General features: G+C 37.7%; 1 protein-coding gene across 1 annotated transcript in view; it reads right to left on the bottom strand.

Moving 5' to 3' along the window:
* Positions 1 to 27382, bottom strand: part of DIAPH3 (diaphanous related formin 3) — a 503156-nt gene that overhangs the window by 229587 nt on the left and 246187 nt on the right. Inside the window, exons 13-17 of the mRNA XM_075199796.1 lie at positions 24066 to 24184; positions 23900 to 23964; positions 21915 to 22019; positions 17643 to 17954; positions 11958 to 12072 (exon numbers count right to left, since the gene is read on the bottom strand). Of these exons, the coding sequence (XP_075055897.1) occupies positions 11958 to 12072; positions 17643 to 17954; positions 21915 to 22019; positions 23900 to 23964; positions 24066 to 24184 (716 nt within the window). The remainder of the gene's footprint in view (positions 1 to 11957; positions 12073 to 17642; positions 17955 to 21914; positions 22020 to 23899; positions 23965 to 24065; positions 24185 to 27382) is intronic.

Consider the following 27382-nt stretch of genomic DNA (forward strand, 5'->3'; position numbering starts at 1 on the left):
TTCCTGAGACACATTCAGGAAACGAAGGTACCATTCAAATTCCCTTTGCTATAGGTGGGAAAAATTAAACTGCACTCTGAGGCATTGGAGGCTTCAAGGGTATAAAGGGTATAAATATTCTACGTAACTCCAAAAAAAGACATTCTGATTGGACTACTGTGAGCTCTGGAGAAGGAGTTGAAGGACACAGACATATACTCATATGCTGTACTTTCAAAGTTAGATAGCACAACTGTAACAGGTAACATTAAGCAAAGTAGAAGCAGGGACTTCTTGTAACCGGGTACACGCTTAAGGAATAGAAAGCAATGCCTATTGTCAATTCAATTGTAAGGCAAAAGCGTTTTGGGATTAGGATAGGGAAGGGAAACAGGAGGTAAAATGCTTACCCACAGTTACTGTTAAGAGGAATCACAGGCATATTATACACATTGATAAAATAGCAAAACAGGAGGAATGGGTCGATGTCATTAGTGCACAAATGACATGTATGATGAAAGGGAAGTGCAAAATAAACCAGAACTTATTTGGTGACTAGTTTAGAGGTTCCACTAGCAAGTATTCACACTAGCGGAGGGGGGGCAAATGAAAGAAGTGCGTAAAAATCTAACTGTATCACAATGTACAAGCTATTAAAAGGGAAGGACTCTACAACAGGTAATGTATCCAGGAAAATGGAGATCAATTTATATAAAATAATGGTCAATAAAAAAAAATAAAAAAAAAAAATACATATATATATATATATATATATATATATATATATATATATATATATATATATATATATATATATATATATATATATATATATATATAAAGGATCTGCACGTCCCCCTAGGACTTAGTAGTCATATAGCTCTATCTAATAACCCAGAAAAGAAAAAGACAGGACACGGGCCGATACAAAGTACACAATATCAAAAGGTGAACTAGGTAGCAATAGACAACATAACTGAGCAGAATATGTGCAGAAATATACAACACAATCGCAATGCAATCCCACTCAAGCAAGTAGTAATTACCTGCTGCTGTAGGTGGAGAGAATAGCAGGGATGGGGAGGTATAAGAGGGAGGAGCATTTAATTGCTACATTTAAAGGGCCCATATCCTAAAGGAGGCTCTATACCCCATGGTCCAGTGTCCCCCAGTGGTTGACAGACAAATTTCCTTTTTTATGCATCCTGTATTTTATTCACATTTGCAGCCATTGCCTGGCACTGTTTGCTGCTACTCAGCTGTCTGTTCACTAGTAATCCTCAAAATTTAACTTTTTCCGTCTTTATGACTGTTACATGCACACAGAAGGTCTAAACTGTTGGTCAACTTCACCTAAAAAATGTAAATTTATATTCTGGCTTGCTCCCAAGTGTGATGTATTAACATAATTAAATGGTGATTGAAATCTCTCGTTTGAGTGTAAGCGAGATTGGTATTCATTGGATCTTTGTTTTCACTACCATCAGCGATCGAGGTGGTAATTTAGAAGTGGCGGTGTGTAAAATACTATGAGGATTTGAGAATTTGGAGAAACGGTGGTATGTACACACCCCCACTTCAACCACTGACTACCATGCAAGCAATAAGAGGGCGCAAAATAAAAGATGAAACAGTATACAATACTGCTTCCATATATAAATGGACATTGATTTATAAGCAGGAAACCATTGACAGACTCACATTGTGGGCTTAATGATTATAGCTCTTTTGGGAAAAAGTAGCGTTGAAACCAGCATGATGAAATCACAATTTGCATATAGTCTGCTTAGACTAACTATCAATTTCAATTTATATATGGAAGCAGTATTATATACTTTTTCATCTTTTATTTTGTGCCCTCTTATTGCTTGTTTGGTCTATTTATTTATGAGGTGCAGCATTCACTTAGCAATAGCACCCCGATTCCTTTTAATTGTCACTGATTACCATGGTAATGAATGCAGACTATAAAGCTCTAGAGTGGGTTCATTGGTCCAATAAATCATGTGATTGGGAGTCAGCCATAACTGTGCTCATACTATATGCTATCACATTATAGCAGAGACAGAATTGTTGATTATATCTGCAGCGAATGACAGACATTGGGGGTGAATCAGTTTTTTTCATACGAAAATAGATGGCACAATTTTGACTAGCTGTTGTTTAGCAACTATTTGCAGGTCATGTTTGATTTTTCACAGTATGGTCAGGTGATCTTGGCATGACATAATTTTCAGATGTATAAAGGAATTAAGGTTGTAATTTTAATATATATTACAAGTATGTGATATTAGGCACTGGGGGTCGCCCTTACACAGGACTGTTTCCAGTCCCTAAAGTCACTATATTAATTCCAATGGTGCAACACTTGTATAGGCATATGAATCCCCCCGGATGCTGTTTCGGTCATTGAGTGCAATTACCAACCGCTGTTCAGACCGTTTGACACACTAAACTTTGGACAAACTACGAATTCTCTTGGCTGGGGATAGTGGCTGCCCTGAAAATGATGTTGCTTCCCAAGACCCTATATTTCTTCTGCTCTATCCCCTACCTGGTTCCTAGGTCTCTCCTAAATTAATTCTATACTATAGCATTTAATTTTATCTGGTGTAATAAATGTCCTAGGCTCTCTAGAGATCAAAGGTTCCACTCTAAGTTGAGAGGCAAGGAGGTCTAGCTACGCCTAAATAACAAGCTCATAAATCCGTGCCTTTACTAGACCAACTCAGAGATTGGCAGGCCCCTTCCCCACTCAAACCTTGGGTTACCACTGTGCACCACAATTCCTCTCCATTCCTGTTGGCAGACCTTCTTTGGTTAGATACGCCTAGCAGACCAATTTCTGTAACTACCCTCCGTAATATTATTATTATCATTTATTTGTTAGGCGCCACATGATTTCAGCAGCACGGTACACAGTACAAACAGTAGACTATACAGGGTGAAACAGTACAGGACAATAAACAAAAGTACCAATACTTCAGAAACTCCAGGCAGGCTAATGCAATAAATACGGAGCAGAAGAACAGGTGAGGAGAAAGGAGGGAAGAGGGCCCTGCTCATGCGAGCTTACATCCTGAGGAGGGGTAAATAGACCAGGCACAAGAGGAGCCAGTGGAGGCAAGGGGAGAATGAGCGGAGGAGATGGGGGGTAGGCTTTGAGGAAGAGGTGAGTTTTGAGTGCACGTTTGAAGGAGCACAGAGTAGGAGACAGACGGATGGAGTGAGGGAGGTCGTTCCAGTGAAGGGGGGCCGCACAGGAAAAGACTTGGATTCTGGAGTGGGAAGAGGTGATCAGAGTGGAGGAGAGGCGGCGGTCATTGGCCGAGCGCAGGGAGCAGGCAGGAGTGTGAATGGAGAGGAGGTTAGAGATATAAGGGGCAGTAGAGTGGGAGAGAGCCTTGTAAGTGGTGGTGAGAAGTTTTAAGAGACTTCTGTAGGGGAAGGGGAGCCAGTGTAAGGCAAGGCAGAGAGGGGAGGCAGAGGAGGAGCGGCGTGAGAGGAAGAGGAGTCTTGCGGCCGAATTGAGTATAGAGCGAAGGGAGAGGAGACGGGAGCGGGGGATGTCAGTGAGGAGGTTACAATAATCGAGGCGGGAGATGAGTGCGTGGATAGTAGTTTTGGTGGTCTCCTGAGAGAGAAAGGGACGGATGCGGGCGATGTTGCATAGTTGGAAGTGACAGGCATGGGCAAGGGAATGAATGTGGGGTGTAAAAATAGAGAGAGGAGTCGAGAGGGACACCCAGTCAGCGGAGTTGGGTGACAGAGGAGATGGTGGTGTTGTTGACGACAATGGATAGGTCATGGGGGATGGGAGGCTGGGCGGAGGAAAGACAATGAGTTCAGTTTTAGAGATGTTAATTTTGAGAAAGTGCTCTGACATCCAAGAGGAGATGGCAGAGAGGCAGTCAGATACCCGAGCGAGGAGGGTGAAGGAAAGATCAGAAGAAGAGGTGTAGAGTTGAATGTTGTCAGCATAAAGGTGATATTGAAGACCAAAGGAGGAGATGAGAGCACCAAGGGAGGAAGTATAGAGCGAAAAGAGTAGAGGGCCGAGAACGGAGACCTGCAGAACTCCTACAGCGAGAGGGTAGGGGAGGAGGTAGGACCAGACGTAGATACAGAGAAGGAGCAGTTAGCGGGGTATAAGGTGAACCAGGCATGGACAGAACCAGAGAGGCCGAGAGAGAAGAGTTTGCAGCAGGAGGGGGTGGTCCATGGTGTCAAAGGCTGCGGAGAGGTCGAGGATGAGGAGTAGGGAGAAGTGACCCGTGGATTTGGCTGATAGGAGATCATTAGTAACCTTGGCCAGGGCAGTTTCGGTAGAATGGAGGGAGCGGTAGCCGGATTGGAGGGGGTCAATGAGGGAATTGTCCGAGAGGTGCCTGGTTAGGCGGCTGCAGACGATCCGCTTGAGTAATTTGGAGGGGGGGGGAAGTGAGATAGGGCGATAATTAGCAAGAGAAGTGGGGTCGAGATTGGGTTTTTTTGAGCATAGGAAAGATAAGAGCATGTTTAAATGAGGAGGGTACTACACCAGAGGAGAGTGATAGGTTGTCTTGAAAAGGTGCGTGAGGTAAGAGCAGGCAGTGGGAGAGAGACAGCGAAGGAGGTGGGAGGGGATGGGATCAAGAGGGCAGGTAGAGGGTGGAGATGAAAGAATAAGGGAGCAAATTTCTTCACCAGTTGTAGGGCAGAAGGAGCACCAGAGTTGGTTGTTGGAGGGAGGTGAAACGAAGAGGGAGGCGGGAGAAGGAGATGTTCAGTCTGATGACCTCAATTTTGGAAGCGAAAAAGGTGGCAAAATCAGAAGCGGAGAGGGAAGGTGGGACAGAAGGGGGTGGGGGGAGAGGAGGGAGCTAAAGGTGGCAAAGGGGCGGCGGGGATTGGAGGACTGAGAAGAAATGAGGGACTTAAGGATTGTTTAGCGAGGGAGAGGACAGAGCAGAAAGAAGATATGATGAATTTAAAGTTAAGGAAGTCGGCCAGGGAACGAGATTTCCTCCAGAGGCGTACAGCAGTGCTAGAGCACTTTTGGAGGAAAGGGGTGAGTTCAAAATCTCTCATTGTTTCGGATGATGCTCTTATCACCAGATTCTCCAGTCACCTCCTCTAATCTCTATACCATTGCCCCATCACAAATGATCACATATTTCCGTCTTGATTTATGGCACAGACAAGGTGCTGGGTGAATGCAGGATCTTCTGGAAAGCGGCTCACTTTCTCCCATTTCCCAGCTACAAGTACAACATAATAGCCCGTCATTTTTATAATTATCTCCAGATCTGATGCTGGGCAATCTTACCGGTCACATTCCCCAGCACTGAAGCCTACTCCCCCCCCCCCATGTGTGGTTATAGTTTTCTTCTTCTTCCCACGTGAGTGGCATTTGAATATGGTACAAGACCCTTTTGTCCCCCATTGGTGCTCGCATCCTGCCGGTCCAGACTACTTGGGAACCTGACTTGGGGATCACTGTCTCGGTAGAGGATTGGGAGACAATCTTTCAGAACATTTAGAAAATGTCTAAGTGCATCAACCAATCGGAGATGATGATTGAGATGGTACACAGCATATATTTTAAACCAGATAAATTTCACAAAATCTGGCCATTAGTACTAGCCTCCCTGAGCCTTACTGTTCTGTCGTTTCCAAATGTGCCCCTTTGATATGCTGCCTGCCACTAAATAGGTCTCCTCCCTTCCATCCCTTGCTCCCCCCGCCCACCCTATCTATTTCTGGATTATGTTTTGTATTTCTCAATGATGTTTTTGTTATATCTCAACAATGTTGATTGTACACATTTCTGATATTACTGATTGTAATCAGCATACATTTATATGTCCGTTTTGCTTTACTTTATAAACTCAATACAAACTATTGCAGTTAAGAAAACAGTGTGTGATATCCATGTTAACAAGACAATAAAGATTGATTCTGTTTTATAGAATCTAAAATATTGTATAATGCTCTCATTTGTAGATCACCAATCATGCAGCTCTAAGTCAGCCGAGATTAATAACAGGGAATTATATATAATATATATATATATACATATACATACACACACACACATATACACACACACACACATATATATATATATATATATATATATATATATATATATATATATATATATATATATATATATATATATATATATATATATATATATATATATACATACATATACACACACACAGTGAAAAAATGTATTGGTATATACAATCATTCAGCTATGAAGTGTTTCATCTGATAATTCCAAAATGCTTCCACATTATTATTCTAACAGAAGGGATTGATTTTCAGTTTAATATTCGTAAATGATTATCTGTGGTGTAATCGGAACAGATTTAACGGTTATGAGGTTTACAGGTTTTAAGTGGTATCTGTGATAAATGGTGTGGTTTAGAGCAAGGATATGTTATGAAATAAATGTGTAAATGATTATTGCCCAGTGATCTACAAATACACTTCCTATAACTTTTAATTTTTGGTTGATATACTGTATACTCATTTTGCCAAGAAGTTGAGTGCTATATTTTTAGTAGGTGTTATTTTCATATGCTCTGTAGGTAGAGGTGTGGCAACCTCTACCTATACATGTACTGACATCAGGCTATTATTGAAATTAGTGATAACATCATAAAAGGGAGATTTGCACCAGCAAATCTGGCTGTTAATAATGGCACCTGGTTACAATGATCTGCCCCAGAAATATTTGAATTGTAAAAGAAAACTATGAATCATTGTATTTACTCAAACTTTGCAAAAATGTGAAAATAATGCTGCTGAGATCAATGGTCTAAATTTTACTTGTTTTATTCACTTCATATTTCAATGCATTTTATATGCACTGAAACCTAATGAAAAGTACATTAAAACTACAAGAAACAGATTACAATGACACTAATCACACCCATTTGCTGGCATTATGTAGTGTTTAAAACAAGTTTCTTTGCAGACTGGTATTACTGATCACATATTGGTTTTAGCTTACACCTGCAAAATCAATTTTATTGTATTATTGATTACCTCAATAGATTCTGCCAAAATTAAGGACAAACATTATCACAATTTGCAGGAAGTATTGTGCTAATTATTCCTGCGTTGAGAAGCAAATATTAGCACAATAACCAAACCTTTAAATGGCATAGGAAACACAGAAATGTACAACAACTCAACTAATACCCTGGACTTTTTTTTTTTGCTTTCTTTTTTTTAAAATAAAGCAAAACTAAAGCCTAATCATGTTCACATATTACACACAAATTGCATGGGTCAGTTTCCCCTAAAAAGTAAGATAAACTTTACATCTACATTTAGCATTCAAAATGTAATCTTAACAGATCTAATTCATAACGGGTAGAAAGTGAAAGATTGCAAGACTGGATATGAGGGGGATATGTTTCCTAATAGACTGGATTTCTTTCAAAAGAATTCTGCTGCAGCTCCATGAATGGCAGTATTATAATGGCAAGTATATTCATGAGGAATTCAGCTCAGAGACTACATTCTAATATGCCCATGCTCAGAGAACATGCACTTATAATTAATTTTCAAAGTGAATTCTAAATTTATTAAATTCCAATTTCTCTGTAAGAAATGGCTTGGTATTGGTAATGCTGGCTGATGCTCTTCAATAAAAGGAGACGAATGCAATATCACACAATGACTGATCTAAGGTCAACATGTGTGTCATTGTGGCACTGAACTACTTAAGTGGATGAACTAAAGATATAAACCATAGTACGCAGAAACAGAGACAGGGAAGAAGAAAAACGTTCTATTCTAGCAGCAGGAACAAGAGTGACATCTTGTGATATTTGTAAAATGCATACAAAAATCTTAATACTAAATTTAAACTATGAATATATGTTTTAGTACAATTAAATCATGTAATTGCTAGGGAAAAAAATAAGGATCAATCATTGTGCAAGTGAGAAACATTCTAGATAATAAGTTACATACAGAAACAAAACCAAATATACACTGATCAGCCACAACATTAAAATCACCTGCCTAAAACTATGTAGGTCCCCCTCGTGCTGCCAAAACAGCTCTGACCCATCAATGTAAGGATTCCACAAGACCTCTGAAGGTGTCCTGTGGTATTTGGCACCAAGATGTTACCAGAATATCATTTAAATTCTGTAAATTGCGAGGTGGGGCCTGAATGGATTGGACTTGTTTTTCCAGCACATCCCACAGCTGCTCAATCGGATTAAGATCTGGAGAATTTGGAGACCATGTCAAAGCCCTGAACTTTTTATTATGTTCCTCAAAATATTCTTGAACAATTCTGCAGTGTGCATTATCATCATCACCATTTATTCATATAGCGCCACTGATTTCGCAGTGCTGTACAGAGAACTTATTCACATTAGTCCCTGCCCCATTGGAGCTTACAGTCTAAATTCCTTAACATGCGCCCACAGACAGACAGAGAGAGACTAGGGTTAATTTTGAGAGCAGCAAATTAACCTACCAAAATGTTTTTGGAGTGTGGGAGGAAACCGGAGCACCCGGAGGAAATCCACGCAAACACAGGGAGAACATAACAAACCCCAAACAGATAAGGCCATGGTCAGGAATTGAACTCATGAACCCAGCACTGTCAGGCAGAAGTGCTAACCACTAGGCCATTGTGCTGCTGAATACTGAAAGAGGTAATTGCCTTTAGAGAATACAGTTGCCATGAAGGCCATGGTCTGCAATAACGTTACGGTAGGTCGTATTTGTCCAAGTAAAACCCACATGAATGCCAGGACCCAAGGTTCCCCAGCATAACATTGCCATGACGTCACACTGCCTCCACCGGCTTGCCTTCTTTCCACATTGCATTCTGGTGCAATCTCTTCCCCAGGTAAACGAAGCATGTGCACACTCTGCCATCCACATGATGTAAAAGAAAACGTGATTCATCAGACCAGGCCACCTTCTTCCATTGCTATATGGTCCCGTTCTGGAGCTCATGTGCCTATTGTAGGCACTTTCTGCGGTGAACAGGGGTCAGCATAGGCAATATAATCGGTCTGTGGCTGCACAACCCCATATGCAACAAGCTGCAGCACTGTGTGTTCTGACACCTTTCTATTACAGCCAGCATCAACTTTTTCAGCAATTTGGGCTACAGCAGCTCTTTTTCGAGATTGGACCCCACGCGCATCAATGAGCCTTGGGTGCCCATGACTCAGTCACCAGTTCACTTTTGGTAGGTACTAAACACTGCAAACATATAACACCCCACAAGATCTGTTCTGACACAGTAGTCTACCCATCACAATTTACCCCTTGTCAAAGTTGCTCAGATCCTTACGCTCACCCATTTTTTCTGCTTCCAACACATCAAATTCAAGAACTGCCACCTAAAATATCCCAACCCTTGACAGGTACCATTGTAATGATATAATCAATTTTACTTCCTTCACTTATCAGTGATTTTAATGTTATGAATGATCCATGTATGTTTGCGTGATGTTGCTTGGTAGTTTTTACATATGCGGTAAAAACTCAGACAACAAAGAAATGTATATATAATGTATGACTGTCGTGGGTTGTGAAAAACATATTGCACAGAATTTAAAGACAAAAAAGCACTTAGAGAGAATCATGAAGATATATATGGGGTTCTGTCTGTATACTTTTTCCTGTCCAAATCACTAGAAAGTACTTTGCAAAACAGACTATAAAAAAGGTGGCAATGAAGATAGTTTGGTAATATTGCACAATTTCCAAATAATTCTAAACAACTTGAGTATAGCTATAGACTGGCAATGCATCCAGGTCAGGCTGACACTATGTAGAAATGTCTGGCTCCTGCACCCAGTGTGCCTCGTTTACAAAGCACACATGGTGTGTACAGCACAATTCCTTGCTTTTCAATCAATGTGACCAAATGATCTAATTTGCAAATCACTCTCAAAAGACACCCTCACAAAACAAAGTGTGGCTCGATGAGCAGAATGAAGATTAATGTTTAGAGTAAAAGAGAGTCCACATTTCTACCACTAGTTCCAGCCCTCTCAAACGTTTCAAATTCTTGCCGAAAATACGGTTTGGTTTCATTTATGTCTTCTAGCAATCATGAGAGTGCATAGTGATGGAGCTTTTTGCTACATGACTTGCAGACTACCTGGAAATATGACACTGAATCACAAAACTGGTCCTATTGAGAGTATAGGATGAAACCTGAAGACAAGTGCATTTGTGGAGAAGAAATAGCTGTGGCTCATCCTTTCTGCAAGGTGCTTGAATTTACCAATTAAGGATATAGGAGTATTATACTATACAAAGAGGTAAATCAATAGTTTTCACTAAATATACAGAGACAATTGCATTGGGCACTACAGGACAACAAATGTAGAAGTAAAATATAAACTTTTATTGGTGGTTCTAGAGCTGTATTTCAATAGACAACAGCGTTTCAGTGAAAAAGACATTGTGCTTCATAACTATCATGATTAGATACCTCTGAGAGGATACTGGAGCATATGAGGCAAAGGAACACCATATCTGAACCTGCATTTACTTTGTAAGCAAAGACATGAAGTAAAATTACATTTATCAACAGAAATGAGGCGATTTCAAACAGTATTGTATGTTATCAAACAGAAATAAGAATGTACAGTTAAATGTGTAACTTAATGATACTCTGGCCATGTCCCAGAATGATTGTGTAATCAGTTACTGAATGAAATGTACGATTTCTTCCACTAAACGCACCAGAAAATCACACAATGATGCAACATATGACAGGTGTAAACTCTGTTATGTATCTAGAGTCTATCATTCAGATGGACTAGGACCTGGTCCCAATAAATGGCACAATGCTGGTGTGAGCGATTTGTGGGAAAGATACTGAATAAACATGGGCCCCTCAATCTGCTTGCACAGCAACTTATTTGAAAAACTGTGGAAAATCTCAACCACCATATACAAGTTGCTAAATACTAGTGCTTTACAGTGTTAGGTTTCTTTTCGCATGGAGACAATTTGTGTTGGATGTGGCATTGTGGTAGCATGTAGCTGGGTAGTGGTAAGTCATATTTTATAGATGTACACTGATTACTAGTCTTTGCTTAATGTACTTTTGTCATTATAAAATCAATAATGCAGATCACACAAAAGCATTTTCTCTGTTGGCTCTTATTATTTAAGGAAGACAAATCATGTACCCCTTTCTCCAGTAATGTTGCATCTTTTGGGAGCTTTCATTTTATTTAGGAGTCACAAGCAAAAAAAGTGTTTGAAACCATAAGGAAATGCAATCGTAAACAAACATAATAAGATGGTAGAGGCTGAAGGAGTGGGCATACCTGGTGGAAGAAGGCATTATGTGATTGGGAGTCAGCAACATCCAATCATGTGGCAGTATTACACAACATGCTGCCCTTCTTCCACCCTTCCTGTAACTCTCCCTCCTTCAACATAGTCCTTAGAAGTTTTTTGTTTTACTACTGTGTGGGATATCTTCTCAACTGCCATTCTTGTTAACCTATTCATCTACACAATAGTCTCAATAAGGTAATTCTAAGACATACTCTTCTTCAGAACAAACATTTTATTTAACACTGTTGGCCAGGAGAGACTTCAACAGTGAGTGTGACCAGGCTGGTGGTGGTTACCATGAGAGTACAGGTGGTTATGACAGTAAAGGCATGAAGACAGGAGGAAAGAGGGCCCTGCTTCTAAGAGCTTACAATCTAGTGGAGAGGGACAGACAAGCAGAATGACAGAGAAAGGGTGAGCAGGAGGCAGTAGAAGCAGGGATGGAAGACATTAATAAGAGGATGAGTTTAAAATCAAACATGCAGGACACTGTCTATTATAGTTACTTCAGCACTATGAAAAGAACTAACTAAGCAGTAATTTAGTGGATCTTTTAATGGTGTAATCTAATTTAACCCTAATCCAGATTGCAATATAAAAAAAAAAAATGTCTTTATTCTTGGGAGTTTTGTTATTCTTACCTTTTCTTTGACATGAAAATGTATTTTGAAGTTCACCAAATAAATCTGTATCTTCATATTTTTCCTCCTTCACATTCAGCCAGAAACAATTCTCAGTCATTTCATTTGGTCTAATCTGAAAATTGAAGATATGTTGTAATAAGGACTCATACAATAAAACGCACACAAAGTTTAAATAGTCATATGCAATAATTATTATAAAAACTATTAAAATAGATATATTTTAATTTCAAATGGCACATATCTCCCGGATGCAGTCAATTTCCTAGTCATATTTAAACAATCTTCTGTAGTTAGTGATTGTCTGAGCTAGTAGGCTTTTGACTTTTTAAAACAACATTGCTTATGACAAATGTCTGTTGTCAAAGGAAAATTTTAATCTGCTTAAGGCAGAGCTGATAAAAGACTGTTAGTTAAAAGGGAAAAAATGTGAACAGAATGAAAATGCAGAAAATCCATCTAATACGTCTGTTTCTTTTAGTTAAATCGATCATTTTTTTTAAACTTCCATGCGCAAAACTGGAAATATTTTTATTGAAATTGCATATCATTATGTGATGTCCATCACCGCCAAATTACAGCCATGCAAGCTACATTTTATACATTTAAAATCACAATGTATGCACTTAGAAGATATGGCTGTAGATGCTGATCACAGGAAATGCACATGGATCCACTGTGCCACTAGCAACTGTCTAAAGGATATCCAGTATTCACCAGGGACCCCTGAGAGGTGTTGTTTGGCATTAGAGAAAGACATGCACAGGATGTTCCTAATCATGTCAGAGATACCATCAGTCAGGATGGACAGTATAGGTACAAGGTCCAAAAAAAAAAACCAAAAAAAAACCCCCAAAAGATAAGAAAAATAAGTCAAAGTTCTGGGTCCCAAGAAAACAGGGACGGTGAAGAAACAGGTGTTAAGACTAGCAGCGCTGAATAAAACCCAACAAACAATAAAACAATGCATAGGTGGCCTTTATGGTGCCGTAACCGGAGAGCACTTCTGAGCCTGACATTATAACCAGATAAAAGGACAGGAGGAATACACATCACATATAAATGTCAAAAATCGTCTCTGTGGCTTCCAGTGCTGGAAGCACTTTGATGGATGCCTGGCGCTGAGAGCAAGAGAACTTTGTGGGAAACCACTGAAAGACAGTAGCATACGAAAGTACCCTAGTCTATTATGGATTACCAGGAGCAACCTCTACCAGACTTCAATGGTTATCATATATGGAAGCTATTGATAAGAGGAGAATGTATAAACAGGGCAACTAATTGAAGATCTCTCTTGTGAAACACAGTCCTTCCAGTCATGATGGAAATTTGGTTAGTAAAAGAGTTGTTTTCATTTAAACTCCTGTTGAGTGTCTAAGGGAGAAATTTACAAAACGCAAAATGATTAATAAAATTATCTTGCGAAGAAAGGAAATGCTGCCAATGTTTAGACTAGGAAAAACTTAAGCCAGAATGAAACAAGGTTGATGTGTTTCAAAAACTTTTACTGTCAAATTAATACAGGTGCAAGCTTACGAGTAGGTACTTTGGGTCTAACATTGTCTCTAAGGTGTAGCAGAGACGCAGGTTATTATTATTGGTCAACATATGTTTTGTGATAAAGAGAGACATTTATAACATCACCATAGATTGCAATGCAGAAAATTTGGAGATCAGATATGGAAAATTAACTGCAGGATAGTAAGAAGGAGTGGAGACTGACAGTGGGAATTTACTATGGGTACCAGAGACTATGAGAAATTGTTTGTGTTTCTAGTTTCACAAACATGTATATGTGCAAACTCCATACAAAGAATTTAATCAGCACAGTAAGCTAGGTGAGCAGAGAACACCAGATTGAGCATCTCCATTGGTTCATTAGCCTGAAAAATCCATTTTAATATTTAATTATTTACAGAAGGTCTGCCAGAATTTGAAAACCATGGAAAGTATTGTAAATTGAAGAAACAAAACAGATGATATATGCTAGATGAATGCCTTACAATGAGCTTGGTCCTATACCAATCAAGTAGTCAACAACATAAAATAAATGCAGGGCACTATCAGGGATATCTCTGCACTTGAGATGAAAAAAAAAAAAAAAGCCTCTAAGAAACTGCAAGGCAGACACTTCTTTCTGGAAGCCAAAGGCTAGAATTAGACCCTTTTCTGATGAGGTCAATAATGGGAATTATGGTTGAAAAATAACTTTTGATGAATTGCTGGAATTAATTAGCAAAACCTAGGAAGTACTGCATGGACTTTAGGTTAAAACTGTAGGTTATGGTCAACAAACTATAACTTTTAAGTAGACCTTCAAAAAATAACATTCGGAGACAAAAGTATGCCAAGAAAAGACCTGTGATTATTAAAAGACATTTCAGGGAATGTTGCCATGGATGGTGGTTTGAGAAAAAAAATACATTCTCTTAGTCCAATTTAATGCCCTGCTCATACAGATAAAGCAAATGATTAAGCAAGGACAACTGAGTAAACACGCTATTTGAATATACATCAAAGGCTGTGTATTAATCAACACAACCTTTGACATGAAATAACTGGAGTGTTTATACTTAACCAAATATATGCTGCACTCTTCCGCTGCTGGTTCCCATGTTCGAAAGGAATACATCTAACTACATGAACAGGCAATGATTGGAGATTTGCAGAAATGCACATTGTGGCTTGGTTCATTCATACACAGTGGTAAAGACAGTGGGTGGGGTACAGGAGAATGGAGACTGGAAAGCAGACATTGTTTCAAATGACTGGACAATAACGATGGCTATAAGCCCTACAATAACAAAATGACTACTTACAATATAAGACATGATGTTTTTCCGAAGCTTGATATAACAGTGTACTGTAAATTTTGAATAAGCTAAACACCTACACTGCAAAATTACATAATTTACTATTGACATACTGAAAATGTCGCTTTTAAAGCAGCAATACCTGGACCCCGTGCCATGTATAATGGAATACAGGCGTGGGGTACAAGTATTGCCGCTTTAAAAGTGCCATTTTCAGTATGTCCATAGTAAATTAAGTCATTTTGCAGTGTAGCTGTTTAGCTTATTCAGATTTTACAGTACATACGTACGTTTAAATGACTACCACAGAAGACAGTGATATTTCAGCAATTCAAAGCTTGCTGATCCTTATAAGATGTCCTTAAAACACTACTTAAATATATTGGAGGAGTTGCAGCTGTTTGTAGTACAGTGAGAAGGGAATCCTTACCTAACCATTTAAGCAACACTCCAACCATATGCTATAGTTCAACAAGGACTTTCTTTCTTTCCTGTATCTTTTTTTTCAGTGGCGGAACATGGCTGTGGTCGATCCTGGAAGGATTGCTCAAGATGGGATTCGGGAGAGGGAGCAAGAAGGTAATATTTAGTTTTAACAACTATAGGTCCAGGGTCTGATTGAAAATTTAAGTGTTGGAAGTAATTTGGTATCAGGGGGTCTTTGCTTTTAGGGTAAGCCACACAGGAGGGTGAGGTGAGGAAAATTGAGTAAACTGGATTTAATATTGAGCCAAGAGGTTGCGCCTTAACATATGCAGCCACTTAGGAAAAATGAGATGCCAGATAGTATGATTTTATATTAGGGAGACTCCTTTCAAACAATAGATATCTTCAAAATATTACCTGAGAAAAGGAGGTAATGTATTTAACAATTTAATTTAATAAGGATAATAAGGATAGGGAGTTGCAACTGGGGAAGCCTTGAAGAAATATAGCCATCTGGGAAGGATGTTTATTGTAACAGCTATAATCCTACCCAGCCAGGAGATAAAACAACTACAGGATATTATGTAAGATTGCATGTTGGAGAAAGTTGGGGGAAAATAGCTTGGAAAAGAAAACACACATACAATTTCATCTTTTTCAGTCACCACTTAAAAGGTAGTGTTTGTTTAAAGAAATTAATCTGGTGGACAATATAAATTATGTGTAACTTTAACACAATTAGTATTAGTGCATGTATTATCTCTCCCTCGTGGCAATAGGAAACTGTGTCCTTGGGCTCAAAACAGTTGTCATTTGATAGTTATTACACTCATGGAAAGAAAGAAAATACTTCATATTTGATTTCCCTAGGATACAACATGGGTGAATCCCCACGAGCCTTCCTTAAAAAAATTATTTGTGAATATGAAATGAATTCAGAATATTTCTAAAACTACCTGTGTCAAGGCTTAGCAGTTGTCAAATAGTTTCAGTGTAAATATTTCCAAGCAGGATTGCGAATATATATATATATATATATATATATATATATATATCTGTCTATACACACACACACAATCCAGGTAGATGTGGTGGTAGTGGTCCACCGGCCCGCAAAGGTAGAGACAAGGTCATAAGAGGTTGCAGGGGTATGTGTATGTCTTGGGGTGGGAGTTGGAAGGACTGACATTTTATCTAGCCATTTTCTGGATTTTCTCTCTTTATTTATTACACAAACATATGCTGTAGCAGTGTAAAAAAGATACAGTTTGTGTCTCTCTGCAAGCAGTCATGGTGACATGATAATGTTGCTGGGATTCCTTATCAACTTCAATGGGGAAGTTATGCTTCGGAAATATGAAACACGGCGCACATATTGATTACTGTGTTTTATTGATCACATGCCTTTGAGCTGAATCAAATGTCACACTAAAAGGAACCAGAGGTTGTCAACTGCCTGGTTCCAGCCTGATGGAGGAACAGGAAAGCACCAACCCACCGAGTGAACAGGACTAGAATAGGCCCTATTACGCAGTCACAGTGCATTAGAAAGTAGTCATTAGTCATCAAAGTGCATTCACACATTTATAGCACTATATATGCATACAAAAGGTATGGATATTGTTCTAGTAATCCTCACATAACATAACAGATAACATTTCAGGCTGAACATAGCAATAGCGCACAGTCATTTTACACCTTGGAATAAAGGTCCGGGTCCAGATAAAATACCCCATATCTGTATACAAGTAAATACATTTTTAAGTAGCAATAATAAAACAATATATTTTTTAAAACAATGTATAAATTATGAATGATAATGAGCTTGGCACTCAGTCTTTTGACAACACCACACATTGATGGAGGACAGAAAATATTTAGCTTTCCAAAAATAAACGCAAATACAAAAACTAAAGATTTCTGAAAGGCTCCTCAGAAAATGAAACTGGAAACGCCATACATCAAGAACTAAAACCAATATCCCAGCAGCACTGACACTTTTTTCTACAAATATTCAAGCTATATTCTTCAGTGTTAGCAGACATGCAGCTGTTTTACAATACTGAGACTAGGTTTATGAAGCACTACACCAGCATTAGCAAGCAGATGGATTTATTCATGCTTAACTACAATAGGTGACTGTGTCCTTGGATTCAAAAGGTTTGTCATGTCATGTGATCGTTATTCCACTCATGCAAAGAAAGTGCTTGAGTGCATATGTAATTTCCTGCCTAAGATATAACAATGCTGTTAAATCCACATGGACTCTCCTTGAGAATTTATGAATAAATATTAAATGATTTCAGCATATATCGAAACTTCATCTGTGTCAAGACTTGGCAGGCATGATCAAAAATTTTCAGCCTAAATAAATGTCGCTAAACATGATCTCAATATTATGATGTATAGCTGAAAGAAAAAGAAAAAGTTAACATATATAATTTACCTTTTGCCAATTAAGTCTCTTCATTCCGACTTCTGGTTTGAATTCTTTTTTAGGCTTTAAGCCAAATGGAAGAGACTTCAAAGGAGGGGAACGCTGTCCTGCACAAAATCCAGGCAGAGGTGGTGCACCTGGTGGTCTACCGGCCATGGCAAAAGGAGGAGGGGGAGGAGGTGGTGGAGGAGGTGGAGGCGGAGGAGGCATAAGTCCAACTGACGTCGTTGCTGGTGGCTGCGGAGGCTTAGGAATGCCAGAAAGTAGCAAACTACCAGATCCTTTCTGCAGTACACTTCCAGGTTCAATATGGATACCATACTTGAAAGGGAGAAAACACACATTTATCAACAAAATAAAAGATAAATACTTGCCATTTGTAAATATTTATTGTCACTTGTATGCGAGACAGAATAAATATAAAGAGATGAAGAACATATTGGTATACAATTATGCCACATTACAACTAGACACCTTTCCATGGAAGCATAACCTTGCACCAATTGTCAAATTTTATAGAGAAGGAAAGAGAGAAAGTTGTATTGTAGGTGCACTGATACTTTCTAATGATCGTATTTTATTTATAAAATATAACTTTTATTGGTGTTGGTTAAAATGAAGCGAAATATATATTAAAAGGAATAAAAATACTCGCTATCTGTTTGTATATTCTCTGTTAATGTTTGGGCTTATGCTGTTCTAAATGGTAGTAGCGTCACAGTAGTTAGTTTAGCAAGTATGCTTATTGTTCATGGCCACTCCTTTATACCATTCCCTTAGTATTAGGTTAAGCTGTAGTGCTACTTATAAATGCCAAGTATAACAATTAGCACATAAGATTTGATAATCTTAGAGGAAATGCATAATACGGGGAGTGTATTGCTAACTACCTATGAATACCACCGAACTAGCTCTGGGTATATCGGGGTATAATTGCAGCTGCCAGTTAAAGAGAAATCAGATAAACGGATAGCGAGGACGCCGACGCGCGTTTCGCTATGGTCTGCTTTGTCCTTGGACAAAGCAGACCATAGCGAAACGCGCGTCGGCGTCCTCGCTATCCGTTTATCTGATTTCTCTTTAACTGGCAGCTGCAATTATACCCCGATATACCCAGAGCTAGTTCGGTGGTATTCATAGGTAGTTAGCAATACACTCCCCGTATTATGCATTTCCTCTAAGATTATCAAATCTTATGTGCTAATTGTTATACTTGGCATTTATAAGTAGCACTACAGCTTAACCTAATACTAAGGGAATGGTATAAAGGAGTGGCCATGAACAATAAGCATACTTGCTAAACTAACTACTGTGACGCTACTACCATTTAGAACAGCATAAGCCCAAACATTAACAGAGAATATACAAACAGATAGCGAGTATTTTTATTCCTTTTAATATATATTTCGCTTCATTTTAACCAACACCAATAAAAGTTATATTTTATAAATAAAATACGATCATTAGAAAGTATCAGTGCACCTACAATACAACTTTCTCTCTTTCCTTCTCTATAATGTCTACATTTAAAGTTTAGGTGGCACCCCCAGATTGATATATATAAATTTAATAAAATGATAACATACTCATTGGGGTTATACTTCTAGATGATAAACTAGTGCGATAGAACTTTTTTCTTTTTCTTTTTTCTTTTCAGTACCAATTGTCAAATGCAAATAGTGAGATAAGTGAAAATAACGAGTTTTGGGATGTTTTAAACTATGTGAACAATTCTATATATGCTGAAAAATATATTTCTCAAACACCAGTAACTCTGTGTATACATAGCATATAATTATGAAATTGTGACTATATCATATACAAATAAGAGTGTCAAAATGACATCAATACAATGCTCAAGTTTATTTTTTGTGTTAGAATGCCAATCTGTATTTCTTTCAATCAATAGCACTAAGTGATAGCTTTCAAATCAATCTGCTATGTGGACTGTGCACTACGACTGGGAACACTTACAGTAAAGTTTAAGAAATGTAATAAAAAATGTCCCTCATCTCTAATGTATTGGTTTATGCCTTTGATGACATATGTAAATGTAAACACAACACTGGTTTCAAAGATGCACAAGCTTGTGTTTTAAAACCATGCAAGCATCGTTATGTATTCACCAATCCCTAACATGCCCCAAGACTATGATATGATTATTTGCATCATACACATATGCTGCCTTGCTCTGAAGTAGAGTGTAACTAGTTAGTATAATCTAACAGCCACATCTATAATGCAGTTTATTCTGACCATATTGAATAGCTGGTTCACGTGAGTACAGCCCACTGATTTCTATGTATTCTGTTCATAAGGACATTACTGAACACATACACTGTGCACAGTCACAATTTTCTTGTAGTATCACTTAAACCTTCAATTAAATCACAGTCGTGATTGTCACTCTGTTACGACTCAATATTACAACATACTAGTGAAAATGTAAAAATGCCCACAAAATAAATGTAAGTTTGTTGGAGATATTGAGCTTCAATGTGTAAGGAAAAAAATATAATTGTATGTGTGCATTCAAACTGCATGTACACAAAACTAGATGCAAGTCTGATGTAGCCTTTCAGCTATGCATTATCACTAGCAATGCTAATAAAGTCAATGTCTAAAACTTGTCCTATTTTAGTTATGTCTCACATAGAGGTATGTTTGACACCATAACCAGCTTGTGTAATTAATATCAATATTTCATGGGAGAGGGGTACAAAATATTCACAGGGAGATCATGATGTTTGAAGGTTTACAAAACTCAAGCTGCCCAGTCTGTATTGTACTACTGTGTCAGCACGTGCTCCTGTGTCTAAAGCCTGGATATACCTGCCAGCTCCTGGAGCAACCTGTACTTTGCACTATCCAATTCTCAGTGTGAAATAGTCTGGGCTGAATTTTAAGACACCAACTGGCCAAAGCTATTGGTCTAGAGTTTTCCCAATATGAAACTGGATACGTGTGGAATTATAGAATGTGAAGAATGAAACAACAACCAAAGCTATAAAACGACAACGTTCATATACTACATTATGATATTTAACGATCAAAAAAATCCCCAATTCTATGGATTTCCATCTCCCAAAAAAGTATGTGAAGTGTGTATGCTGCTTTAATTATAGATACTTTACAAAAAAACAGAATTGGGAGACATTTAGAAATGCTTACTATGAGTTACACATCAGGGCTGCATTAAACGTACCACAAACTAACATTAAAAAAAGCAGTGAGACAAAACTTGCCTGCTGTGAATGCCTGCCAACACACAGTTAGGGGCATATTCAATTATCTGGGGTTTCCGCTGCGGAAAAACTATTACCGGTATTACGCTAATAGTAAGCTGGATTTCAGCTCGCAGCTCCCTGAGCCGCGAGCTGAAATCCAGCGAGAAAAGTACCGTAATACCGGTATTTACGCACAATGATGGTAATAGTGTGCGGAGCGCATTAACTTTGGCTATAACGCCAACAATTGAATATGCCCCTTAGTGTCTGCATTTCATCATATTACCTGCATGTCTTGATATTACACATGTAGATGGTTCACAGAAATACAAGTTTACTAAAAATGCACTGCTGAACTTGACTCAAGCACTTCATACACTATTATTGTTTTAGGTCAATACATTCTCTATGTATTTGCCAATTTGCACTTATACTATATTCATAATAAAATGATATAATGCAGAGGGAAATAAATCAAGCTTATATATATTCATCTAAACATCAGATTTGTCAAACCACCACATTACATGTCTACAAAGGAAATAACACATTTTGTCATGTTTCAATCTGTTTACTTTTTGAAATTGAAAAATTATCAGAAAATATTCCTTTCCACACGGCAGGTTATCTTTCACTGCAGGTTACCAAAAGCCGTAGGTTCAACAAAATAGATTGCTTGAGGAATAATTTCCTGTGCAGAGACAAAGATCAGTGATGAATGCCAAATCCACAAGCTGAAGTTTCTACCCTCTGTGGTTAATTACTTACAACAAATGTGACACTGGGAGCAAAACCTAAATGAAACATATTTAATTAACATAAGACTTAGCACAAAAATAGATCAATTTAAGTTCACACATGGCTAATTAATGACATTCTGTAATACTTTTTGAGCCATAAACTAGAAGCTATGAATAAGAAAATTGATAGTAAACAATTCCAGGAGGGTGTTGAGATATCTGAAATCCTACTCTTGTTTGAAAGGTATTAAGTGGAATTTGTTTCAACAGTCATGTTCTTGTATTCAATAGATTCATTTAACATGGTCCATTACCTGGGATTTAAAAGCCTGTAATTCTGCTTGAAGTTCATTGATTTTTTCTTCATTTTTCTGCAATTGGGACTGAGTCTCTTGGCGAATTGTAAATTCTTCTTCATACTGAAAAGTACAAAATATCTAGTGTCATTTTCCAAATCCATGCCTGTTAAACAGCCTATTTCTGTTCATGTATACTGTATGTAAAGATAACCGAGCCTGTTATCTGAATGCAAAGTACATGGTTACAGTCAGATGATGGTGTGAATGACAGTATTTTATGTACATACTGGACCCTATAAAGGGAATTTTTACACAGTAAGCAAATGGTCTCTGCTGGCCCAGGTGTACTACAGTGTCATATCAGGGACATATAAAGATGAAATTACGGAAACAGCATGTGAAGCCTAGTAAAAATGGCTGTATGCAGACTCAAATAATGATTTCCCCTTACACTAGATTCCACCAACATACATGCTGAAGAATAATAGATTAAAAGCCATCAGCACCAGTAGTTACACATGTAGCACTGAACATTTTCAGCACCAGCGTTACATGGCGATGGTCATTTATACATGGTGTTGGGTGAGAGGCCTGACTGCAGCACAAAGTGTTAGAGGTCAGCACCATTACTTCCTAAGTAGCTGCCTTAACTCTACCAAACAAGTAAAAGAACAGTAAGCAGAGAAGACACACAAGGCATATCTCCCTCCACATGCTAGCATGCATGAACTAACATAAGCATGACAACTCGCAGAAGCAAAATAAAACATTATGAATAAGTATTCAAAATGGTCATCTGAATTTTGGGGACTCATGTTGCCTGAATTCTGAAACCAATCATACATTCATATCTCACAGATAGATAGATAGAATATACAGTATACATACACATACTCTTGACTCCAAATGCTAAACTTATGTCTTGGGCCATTTACATTGAAGGTTTACCTAGTTAATTAGCTGCAAGATTGTTTCATTAGCAGATTTTGTGCGAGACACCTAGAATTTATGCTATATCCTTTTATAAAATAATCACGTTCATTCTTCAAATGCAAAATAAAAGATAAATGTGCATCTCCCTATGCCCATGACATTCTGAATCATGGAGACAGATTAAAAACAGAAGAGATTAAGTCACATATTGTAAAAATAAATCTCCAATAATGAAGAGGTTTCACTGCATTACTGTCTCATTGTTGAGAAAAGAAATATCCTGTGGAGTTTTCAAGATTCATGGGAATTGAAAGAACTGAAATGCCAAAGACTGAGAAATCCATACTGTGTTTATATCTTAGGATAAAAGTAAATTGGACACGATAGATGTCAGTTTCATAAAGAAAGATTTTGTTACTTTACAGTTTACTTAATGGTGAACAATATTTTGCATATGCATCAATGTTACGGGTATTGACAAATTAGGGTATATATTAGATTACATGTTAGGAAAAATAAGATTCCATGGTTCTATGGATAACAGACATTCTTTCATGATCTCATTTTTAAGGACATTTGTAATCAGATTCTTGAACATAGATAAGTAGAACAAACAATGAATGGGAAAACGATGATGGTGGTATAAAAAAATGGTCTCTTACCAAAGGTTCTATTGTCTATTTTCGCTCATCAGAATTCTTAAAAACATAAGTGCAGCAGATGCATTGTACGTTATGTAATGTAAAAATTTGGGCTAAAACTTGAAACGCATCTAACAATCTCCATAAGAATCAACTTGCAATTGCAATTGATCAATTGGGATAACACATGCCCAGAGAACGTCCTCAATGACCCTATTTAGTTGAAATAATACACATGTTGTTGGATAACATCATCACGTTTCCAATTTTAACTAACACATTTCAGTTTTTGACTGAGCTGGCTAATACATACTGCCAAAGTAAGGCCATTTTAAACAGCTATAGAAGTATATGGGGACGGTAACATCTCAAATGGACTTTTGTAAAACTAATTCTCATTCTAATAATGAATAAAATAGTACATACTTTTTTGTTCATTTCCACATATTTCTCTTCAAATTCTTCAGTCTTAGCTTGATCAATGCAGACATCTACAAAATAACAGATATACACATGTTGGTCATAGGTAAAAAGTCAGAGACCAGCAATCAAGTTCCAATAATCCAGCTGAACAAATGCTTGGAAGACTTACCTAGCAAGTAACTAAAATCCACATGTAATCTTTTTCTGTAGGTGAAATCAGGATCTACACCACTTCGATGCAAAACTATTTGGGATACGCACTCTTCAATTATTTTGAAATACTGTGGCCTTCGAAAGAAAACATGAATAAATAAAAAGATAAATAATTTACTTCAGAGGAAAAAAAACAGTTACTTAAGGCACAATTTTTACAGAAAACAAGGCACAAGTTTAAGTACTCAGTTAAGACAGGCTAGAACAAGCCAACCATCTTACAACACTTGATGCTGTTTACCAGTGTCATTAATTGGGATACGATTTATTATATTTTCTATTCAGATGTTTAAAATAACCCATTTCATTTTATGATTGCAATTTGTGAGTTAAGCTGGGCACACACTACAGAAAACTACTGCAGATGTGATTTATGTACCAATGTAATGACAAAGTCCCAATAAGAATACAGTTTCATGTGTACACACCTACAGGATTTACCTTCACATATGTTTTCATCTGTTATAACCATCTGCTGAAAAGATTGAGACACTGCACCCTCCATAGAGGTCTGCCTACACTGCTGGTCATGAGTGCACATGCTTCCACATTTGCCAGACATCATTCCATTGATCGCCATTTTTAGGAAGTATATAAACCCAAATCAAACTATACGATGTAAACATGATCATGGGAGCGTACAAACGAATGCAATATCTGATCAAAACAGTCGTTTATCATGTGTTTGGCACTATAACTGGATGAAAAAAAATGTAGTGTGTACCCAGCTTTAGCAACATAGCCAGAAGTAAATTAATATTATGCACTTTACCTTCAAAGTTGGACTATTCAGATCTTGGTAAAAGCCCAGTGACACAAAGAGATGTGGTAGTTTGCTAAACATAGCGATTATATTTGTGTTATTTACCACAAGAAAGGGCAGCAAAACAAACCGAAATAAAAGTATTTTCCTTCCCTATACACATAAAAGACATTTTGTGAGTATGACGAATATTCATGTATATGTATACTATTAACTCTGGTAGAACTAGTGCCTCAAAGTCACTGGTTCCTAGTACAGATTTTTTCTGAAAAAGGAGATATGCACCACATGATAAACCACAGGGGCATAACATGGACAGGGGGCACAGGGGATAGATATGTGATGCTGCCACAGATCAGCAGCTGTCACCCGCCTGGACAAAGAGCCATGACAATTAAGAATGGTGCTCGGCTCCTTGCAGCGTCACTGGCATGAACTAATTATGTCACAAAGCTGTCATTGGAGGGGAGCCAGCGAGAAGAAGGGAGAGCTAAGGTAAGTGGAGGAAACCGAAGGAGGTCAGTGGGGGTGGTGGAAATGTGGAGTGTGTTTCCCATGTTTAAATAAGCAGTGAATTCAAATATTTGAGAAACATTTGAAGCAATTATAAATGTATTTACAAACTCTTCCTGGGTCCTCACATGTGTTTATTACTTCCAGCTCTCATTGAAATTAGCAATGTGCATTCAGAGATCACCGGGACCACTGCAGGTGATGTTATGGGAGACTATGTCCCTGGTAAAGACCAGAAAACATTTCCAGAACCTTGTGTGAGTGTGGATGTGGCGATCTCCATAATAGCAATAACAGTCTCTATGAAATGTGCTGGAAATGTGTATGATATTAGGGATGTCTGAAGAAAATAGAACTTTTTATTAATGGCTTGCAAATAATTGAAGCTGCAAAAACAGGTAGGGGAGAGGAGCACAGGGTTGGAGAACGGTCCAGCCCTTGTAAAGGGCTAGTAGGATGGATATATTACTCCAGCAGCACCTATTATATATACCCTGACACACAATGTCAACAAATTCCATTAAACCTTGTTGTGGCTCAAGTGAAGGATTTCTGTATCACCAAATATTTAGTGAAGGCACCACAAATGCTATTCAAGTAAAAGGTAAATAATCAAAACCATTTACACAAATAAACCCAAATTGCTTTGTTACTATTAAATTATTGAAAACCGTGCTGCTCAATCTCGCAGGGAAGATACTTAAAATAAATTATCTAGATAAGAACTATATAATCCAATAAAGTACTACATTATGAAGAATGATTTAATTTGGTATATACAGTAATCACCTCTATTAATCAGATATATTTATACAGCAAACGATATCCAATTAATCCCTCTAAAATGCACAAATGGAAAGTTGTCTTCATTGCGTAATGTAGATAGGGCACAGGTGTTGCTAACACCATACTTTTGTTACCATACACCATACACCCTAATAAATGTATTACTGTAAGCCTCTCCCTAAGCTTTTTATTTAGCTGGATTTCTGGTGGGAATTAGTTTAACTTTACTCCATGATGAGAGCACTTACTTGAGCATTATGTACTCATGCATGCAATTATAGTAACTAAATTAATTAAGCAAAGCATTGCATGCAAAAACAAGAGTAATGAAATACAAATAGGGAAAACATGTTTTATCTCATGTGCTGATTATTAGCCATGGCAGTAAAACAGGAAGAAATAGCATCATGATAACATATATTTGTTATAACAGGATTAAAAAATTAATCACATTGACATAACCAATGAACTCCAAATTAAATGATGGAGTATAGAATATAAACCATTAGGGAGGAGGAAGGATTTACTGTGCGCTGCTATTTACATAATTGTAATCTAAATAATTCCCCATAATAGCTGTTCTTGTGACAGATTTTATTAAAATCACGTTACCATAATGCAAGATATAACTACAACTTAACATGTTAGAAAAATTCAATGCATTGGTTATACTGGAAAATAAACCTACGAGTCACCTAAAACTTTCTCTGTACTTTCTAGCTGCTATTATTTAAAGATGAAACAACTATTAAACAACTGAGAAATGCCCTTAAATATATAAAAAAATATATATATATCAGATATGATATTGCTATATACAATTATATTACTATTTAAAAAAACAAAACACAACACAACACAACAATAATTATAATATTCCAGTAAGGCCTTTTATCAAGTGATAAAGGCTACAAAGGAGCAAAGTCCTGTTGGGCAGGGACCTCCTGCCTCCTTCTCTATACCATTGAACATGATGTTGAAAGGCGGTGTGAATTTAAAGCGGCACCTGTTGGAAAAAGTGCTGCTTTCAGTGCGTGACCTTGGTTTATGGCTCTGATTCCTTAGGACCAGGACTCAGATAAGGACAGTAGATGTGGTGAATACCGTAGTGAATGTAAGGGAAAGGTCCCCCCACCATAAGGTTAGAATTACTTAGGGAGAAAACTCTTCAACTGACATTCCACTTTATCTGCCATAAAGTGTTTGGTGTC

The sequence above is a fragment of the Mixophyes fleayi genome, chromosome 2 (assembly GCF_038048845.1).
Source record: "Mixophyes fleayi isolate aMixFle1 chromosome 2, aMixFle1.hap1, whole genome shotgun sequence".
Lineage (NCBI taxonomy): Eukaryota > Metazoa > Chordata > Amphibia > Anura > Limnodynastidae > Mixophyes > Mixophyes fleayi.